This window comes from Notamacropus eugenii, chromosome 6 (genome assembly GCF_028372415.1).
Source record: "Notamacropus eugenii isolate mMacEug1 chromosome 6, mMacEug1.pri_v2, whole genome shotgun sequence".
Lineage (NCBI taxonomy): Eukaryota > Metazoa > Chordata > Mammalia > Diprotodontia > Macropodidae > Notamacropus > Notamacropus eugenii.
This window is the reverse complement of record NC_092877.1, coordinates 317,401,119-317,408,064: the sequence shown is the minus strand read 5'-3', so window position 1 is coordinate 317,408,064 and position 6,946 is coordinate 317,401,119. Positions and strand designations below refer to the sequence as shown.

General features: G+C 54.0%; 1 protein-coding gene across 1 annotated transcript; it reads right to left on the bottom strand.

Moving 5' to 3' along the window:
- Positions 1–1,747: 1,747 nt before the first annotated feature.
- On the bottom strand, positions 1,748–4,602 carry CDK5R2 (cyclin dependent kinase 5 regulatory subunit 2). Its single transcript, XM_072620858.1, has one exon. It carries the CDS (start codon positions 4,389–4,391, stop codon positions 3,303–3,305), a length of 1,089 nt encoding a protein of 362 aa, XP_072476959.1. The 5' UTR covers positions 4,392–4,602; the 3' UTR covers positions 1,748–3,302.
- Between the last annotated feature and the right edge of the window lie 2,344 nt (positions 4,603–6,946).

The following is a 6,946-nucleotide window of genomic DNA, read 5'->3' as shown; positions in this document are numbered from 1 at the left end:
TCGACTATAGCCCGACAGAGACATTTTAGGAATTATAGCTCTTATGTCGTGTGTGCTGTGGACGGAGAAAAACACGCAGGTGCAGCTACGGGGCTGGAGCTCAGTTATTCTTCCTCAGCACTGAGGTTCCTTCTGCTCCGGCCCTCTCCTCTTCAGTCAGACACTTGGCTTTCTTCCCGGCGGACTAGACAGAAGTCCTCCTTCCGCCTCTCCCAAACTCCTCCCCACCCACTCCCACTCGACCCCTTACTATGGCAACCTAGGACATGGCTTCAGCAGCCTAGCCACCTAGAGGGATAGGGGAGAATAAGCCACTCCCAGCTCCGTCTGGTTACCATGGTGACAGCCGCAGGGTGACCCGAGTGTTCTTTTCCTCCTCCAGACCCTCCCCCCGCAACTCCAGGCCTGGTAAGGAACTTGACAACGTGCTGCTGACTGCGCCAAAATCCAGCCAATGGGCGGTTGCTCCAGTCTCTCATTCCTCTCCTCCCCCCTCGCCCAAGATAACTCCCCTAGGAACTTGATTCACAAATCTGTGCTGGGGATTTCCGGCTCCCGGATGGTGGTGCTGTGGCGGCTGTGGGATTGGTGCTGAAAGGAAAGGCTTGTAGGTCGGGGAGGAGAAAATCTTTTTTCCCCAGGGATGGAGAGCTAGGAGTCGCTTCAGGGTTCTCTCGTTTGGCCTTGATCGCACCTCGGGCCCCAACTTCACGGGAACACCAAACCAGATTCCCGTTGCTACAGTTACTAGCACGCGCGCGCGCGCACACACAGCTCTCTAGGCCAAGCCTGGTGGTTGGTACCATGGACAGCGGTGCCAGCAGCTCAAGCTCCAGTACCTTGGAGACCCCATCTCCTAGAGTAGGCAAACCAGCCCAGGATTTGAAAGGGTGGGACTCGGAAGGGTTGTTAGACAAAGAGTTCGACATAGCTTTAGCTATTTTTCCGAACCAGTTTTCCAAGGTCAAGGGAAGGAAAGTGGTTAATAGAGGCACTATTTAGGCAACTGAGTAAAAAGTGGCAATTGAACTCTTTTTCTCTCCACCTCAAAACCTGCCTCTGCAGAGCCAGCTTCTCTCTATATGGGTGCAAATTCCTTTCTAGGGCTGAGAGAAAAGGTTATGTTTCAGTCTCTAAGGTTACTCTGGTTTGGAGTGAGAAAAAGAAAGAGTTTAAAGGGACTTGGTGGCCCTCGAATCTGACAGGGCCTTGGTAAAAGAAAATCTGGCTACAGTTAAAGCAGTCCCCAAATGATGATTAGATAATTCTACTCTCCTCTTGACCAGATGTAAAGGCCAATGAGGGTTGGGGAAGGGAAAAAGGGAGGCAGAGGCTAGTCAATCTGAGCCTCATTTTCCCTAGTTTAAAAAGATAATGGTTTGTTTTCTAATCTTCCCTACCAGGGAGTCTGGAGCTAAGTGAGCAAATAGGGATCTTTTAAGGGTTATTTGATTAGGTGTCTTCTCCTATCTCCACCCTCCCCGCCACCCCCCACCTCAACGTGCTGCTGCTTCCTCACCTGACCTAGGCCTCTGACCAGCTTTAGTTTCCTCTTCTTTGAAAAAGGGACATAAAATGGAGGAATTAATAGGGCATTGATTTGTAGATTTCTCTCCCACCTCAACAATCTGTTTCCCTTTCTGTGTGGACACCTCATTCTCTCCCCCTCCCCCCACCCAGTCCCCAAAGAAAGGCAGTCACAGAGCCTTCTGCAGGCGCTTCCAGCGCTTTATAGCTCCCTCAGGGACAGACAGACAGTTCAGCCCGTGCCTTCGGTCCGCAACATTGGCACGTTGGACACGGCCCCCAGGCCCAATCCGGCCTCAGGCCCCCTCCCTTAGGGAACAAGGCCCCGGCTCAGCACCTTGGACAGCTCCCGGCCCTTCAGCCCTCTCCCTCCCCTTCCCTCCCCCAGGGATCACTTCTTGAAAATATCCAAACAAATAAAAAGGAAAAAAAGGTGGGAAGGGGAGCTGGGGGGCGGGGGGCAGAAGAAGGCCTCTTCTAAAATGAGAAGAGTTTTTTTTATCTTCCCTCTCCCTCATCTGCTGAGCTGATGCCGTGGCCTCTCCCAATCCACCCCTACCCAGGACTCCGGGCGGAATCTCTCCCCCCAACCCCCAACACAACTCCCTCAACCCGCAGCACCTCCCCCTCTCCCGGCATGCACCTCGTCAGAAAAGGTGGGGAGAGAACAAGGGGCATCCTGGTGGTTGAGCTCCCAAGACCGCAACTTTCTGCTGCAGGAGAGACAGCCCCCAACCCCACTCAATCCAATCTTCTTCCAGAGAGAAGAGGGAGGAAACGGGATGGGGTGGGGGTGAGAATGGAGAATCAGAGACTCACGTAGACATGAGAAAAGATGAACAGAGAAAAACGCATGGAAAAAGGGGGAAGGCATAATCAGAGAGAGGGACAGTCATATATCCAGAAAAGAGGAGGAGATGGACTGAGGGGTTATACATACACACACACACACACACACACACACACACACACACACACACACACACTGAAGAAACAGACACTAGGAAAATTGGACAGACACACATCCAGAGAAAAATGGACACACATACTTCCAGACAGGACAGATGAAACAGAGACAAATACTTCCAAATAAAACGAGAGATGAGAAGACACAAGCATCTTTCCAGACAGGACAAATGAACGGAAAGAAAGAAGCAGGAGGAAAAACGAATAGAGACACATACAGACAGCAGAAAAAGGTAGAGATACATATAAGCAGGAGAGATGGACAAACACAAATACATACAGACGCGAGAAGAGAAGAGACACAGATAGAAGAGGTAGACAGGCACTCATGCAGACAGAAGGAGAAATGGACAGAGACACCCTCAAGTAGATGAGAGAGAAGGGCAGAGACTAAAGCATACAGGTAAGACGAGAAATGGAGAGAGACATAGAGACATGTATATAGTCATGAGGAGAGCTGGGCAGAGAAAGATTGAAAGACCCACAGGCAGAAGAGAGAACCCATTCCCCTCTCCCAATTATTCTTCACCACTCTTCCTCTCTCCCTCCCACTGCTCAGCTCTCCCCCTCCCCCCAGCAAATCCAAGACCAGCAGGACCCAGGTGTCCCATCCGCCATACTCCGATGGGTGGTGGCATCTCCTCAGTGGAGGGGGACAGTTGGGTGGAGAAGCAGCAACAGCAGCAACAGCGGCGGCGGCGGCGTCCCAGGGGCTCCGTGTATGTGTCCGGGGGAGGGGGGAGGGGACCCAGTCATCCCCTGTCTCCGACCCAGGTACCCCTTGGCGGTGGCAGCAGCAGCATCGCCTCCTAGCGGTCCAGATTCATAGTCCAGTGCTTGGCTCCGGCGTTGCTGTCCCTGGCGTTGGTAGCGCCACCGCCCGGGGGACCCCCAGCCCCGATACCGACCTCGCCCTCGTTCTTGAGGTCCTGGAAGACCTGGGTGAAGAAGTGGGGGTCGGCGTTGAGCCGCAGCATCTGCGCGCTGAGCCTCTGGATGAGCCGCAGGCAACGCTGCCAGAAGCGCTCCTTGTCAGGCTCCACTAGGAAAGGTTTGAGCGGGTAGGATATCTCGTTCCCCATGTAGGAGTAGGCTAGGTAGAGGCAGGTGAGGAAGGCGGCCTGCAGTTCAGCGGCCGAACCCAGCTCGTCCCCGCGCAGCGCCTCCCGGCACAGCAGATACACGAATACCAGGTTGGCGGGGGTGATGAACGCCTGGTCTTGCCACCCTTGCAGAAGAAGGGACCGGTCCACCCCTCGGAACCAGCCCACTAGCTCCCCAGGGCTCAGCTCCTTCAGCCGGTAGCAGCGCCGGCACACGAAGTCGCCCAGGCAGCGTAGCAGCTCGCCAGTGGAGGCCTGCACGATGACCCGTCGGGGAGAACCCCCGGGGACTGAGGGAGCCTGGGGGGCCGGCACAGATGGCGGCGGCGGCGGCGGCTTCCCTCCTCCCCCTCCGGAACCTGGAGGAGCCGAGGCGCTGACTCCGGAGGACGGCTCGACTGTGGTGGGCACCGTGGGCACGGGTACAGGCAGGGGCTTAGCGGTGCCGCCCCCATCTGGGGGTTCCCGGCCCTTGCGGAGAAGGTTCTCTCGGTTGCGCTGCTGGACCAGTAAATCTGGGCCCGCCTGGGTAGGCTTGGGCGTCACCTTCTTGCTGCCCTTCTTCTTCTTGGCGGATGCGGCCACCAGGCGCTTCCAGGTGAGCGCAGAGATGAGAACTGATGGCCGCTTCAGCCGGCTTTCTCCCTTGCCTGCCTTGCCCGACGGCAGCTGTCCGTAGCCTCCCAGCGATTCCTCTCCCGCGGACTGCTGCGGCTTCTTCTTCTCGTCCGGCAGCCCGCCTGGCCGCCGGCCCTTGGCCGAGGAGGCAGGCGACAGAGACAGCACCGTGCCCATCCTGTAAGGCAGAAAAGGCTCACGCGGCCCCGGGCGACGCTCCCCGCGGGGGAGCCAGGAAAGACACCGCCGCTGCTGCAGCACCCGAGGACCAGGGCCTGAGGAAGGGAGGAGACCCCGGGCTCGGGGATGGAGGGGTGGGATAGGAGGGGGGAATGTGGCTGCACCGCGGCGGCGGTGGCGGCTGCTCTCCGGCTCTGAGCTGCGCCAGCTGCTGCGCCAGCCCCACCCCTCGCGCCCCCTCCCACTGGGCGCCGCGCCCCGCCCCACGCAGCCAATCCGAGCCTGGGCTGCTCCCACGATTGGCAGCCCCTCGGACCAATAAGGGCTCGCTTTGGGATTCCAAGTCCCACCCTTCCCCCCCCACCTCGCATTCTTCCCCCCACCACCTTGTTCCCTTCGCTCGGTGGGGGGGCGGTTGGGAACCCGGGGGTTTAGAGATGCTATTTGTAGGAAGCCGAGGCAGGGCCGGGGGGTTGGGGCTGGCCGCAGTGGAGGGTGGGGGAACGGTTCTCCAAGCACCCGGCGGCTGTCTCCCTCTTCCCACTCCTCAGCTGTCCGTCTTCGGCCTGGCTTGTTTTGGTGCAGTGGGGCCGAGTTTGCGATGAGGCTGAGGGGGAGTCCGCTCTGGGGGCCCCAGGGCGTGGGGTAGGGGAGAAGAGTAAAGGGCTGGCGCTCCTTGCCTAATAATGCCCTGCCCCCCCAAGTTGCGGAGAGGCAGGTCTCTGAGGACCATCCCTCTCCCTTACCTCCTCCAACCTTCCCTCTCTTCCTCTTCCCTCCCGCCATGAGAGCTGCTGCAGAGGTTGGGAGGGATATGAATTGTGAGACTCAGTGTGTGTGTGTGTGTGTGTGTGTGTGTGTGTGTGTGTGTGTGTGTGTGTGTGTGTGTGTGTGTGTGTGTGTGTGTGTATCCGCGCGTGTGTTGTGCAAAAATATGTGCATAGGTGTGCATTGTGGCCACTGGGGCAGATCTGTGGATTCTTGCATGAGTTTTTGTTCCCCTACTTTTCTTCCCCATATCAAAGGATTGTACTTTGAGGGCGAGTACCTCCCTATCTAAGTACTTCCTTTAGGACTAACTGAAAGATGACCCAGCAGCTTAGTGAAACAGTGGATCTCTGTCCGGGGTGGGGGGTGGGGGTGGGGTGGAGAAGAAGCTTCTGACCACTCCATACTGTGGTCCCAATTTTCGGACCCAGAGGCTATTGCATTGGGTCTAGGACTCCATACCTCCAGATGGGCACTATGCTAGTCTCTAATCCGCTCTTCTCTGACAACCAAGAAACTGTCAATTCACTATAAAGAGAGAGACAATCCTTTCGCTTCCCAAACATACATCTACACTCACATTAAGCACGTAAAGCATTCCCCACTTGGAAATGAGTTGCACAACCCCTTTACCTCTATTCCTTCCCCAACCTTCCCACCATCATGGGTTAGGGTATACTTCTTTGGTAGTTTTAGTTACATGTCTCTGATCAATGTTGTCAACACCACTGTCTTACAGCATTCTTCTTCAGCCATGTCTGTGATCATGCCACTTCTGTCATTAGGGTCCCATAGATTAACTGGCTAGGGCCCAGGATTCCATCTTTAGACAGGGCTCCCCAGTTCACTTTCTCTCTCTATCCCCACTCCCACAAACACACTTCACCCAGTCTCCTCCATTCCTTTCCATATTGGGGTTCTCTGCTCCCTTCTTTCAATTATCTCCTTCCAGCTGGGAGTATTCCCCCACATTGAATCATCTACTTGGGTACCTTACCATCCACAGTTATTCCAGCAATTCCTGAAACCTCACCTCCTCCAAGAAGCCTTTGTGAAATGATTAGAAAGAAGAGCGTAATTTCCATAGGTTCCCCCTGACTTTGCCATTACTACCACCAAAAGAAGTTCATATTCATGATTATTGGCATCGCTGTTCCAGGTACTGAATGTAGAGTATTTAAGATCTTCCATTCTGTGTCATAAAGTTATGGGATTTAGAGTGAGAAGACACCTCAGAGATCAATTAATCCAACACCATAACTTCACAGATGTTAAAATAGAGACTGAGATGGGTTAAATATCTTGCCCAAGGTCATCCAGCTATCAAGTAGCAGAGAAAGAATTTGAATCCAGGTCCTCTGAATAATCCAGTGCTGTTTCCATGAGACTATACTAATTAATATCTCAAGAAAGATATGATTAATAGGAATGAACTTATAGTAGGAACAAAATTATTTTCTAAAGGAAAATCAATCAACCACATAAATAGGAAATGAATTTCCATTATATGCATGGCAAAATGGAAGGTTTGGGGGGAGATATGGGGTTATAGGTATTCCATGCTCATGTAGAGTAAGAGGCTAGGGGAACTATTCCCAGAGGAATAACTGGGAAGCTTCCATTACTCACTGTTTCCCTTTTTCCTTTCAATTTGAGTGCAATGTAAATATTTGTTGCCTATTTATATATTCATTCAGTCAACAAATATTTATTCAGCTTGTGTGAGGGATTATTTTAGGTTCTGGAGATGCAAAGACATCAGTCAAACAGTTCTTGACCTCAAG

Excerpts from the sequence above, each read along its gene's own strand:
- CDK5R2 (XM_072620858.1), bottom strand. The coding sequence starts at position 4,391 with ATGGGCACGGTGCTGTCTCTGTCGCCTGCCTCCTCGGCCAAGGGCCGG.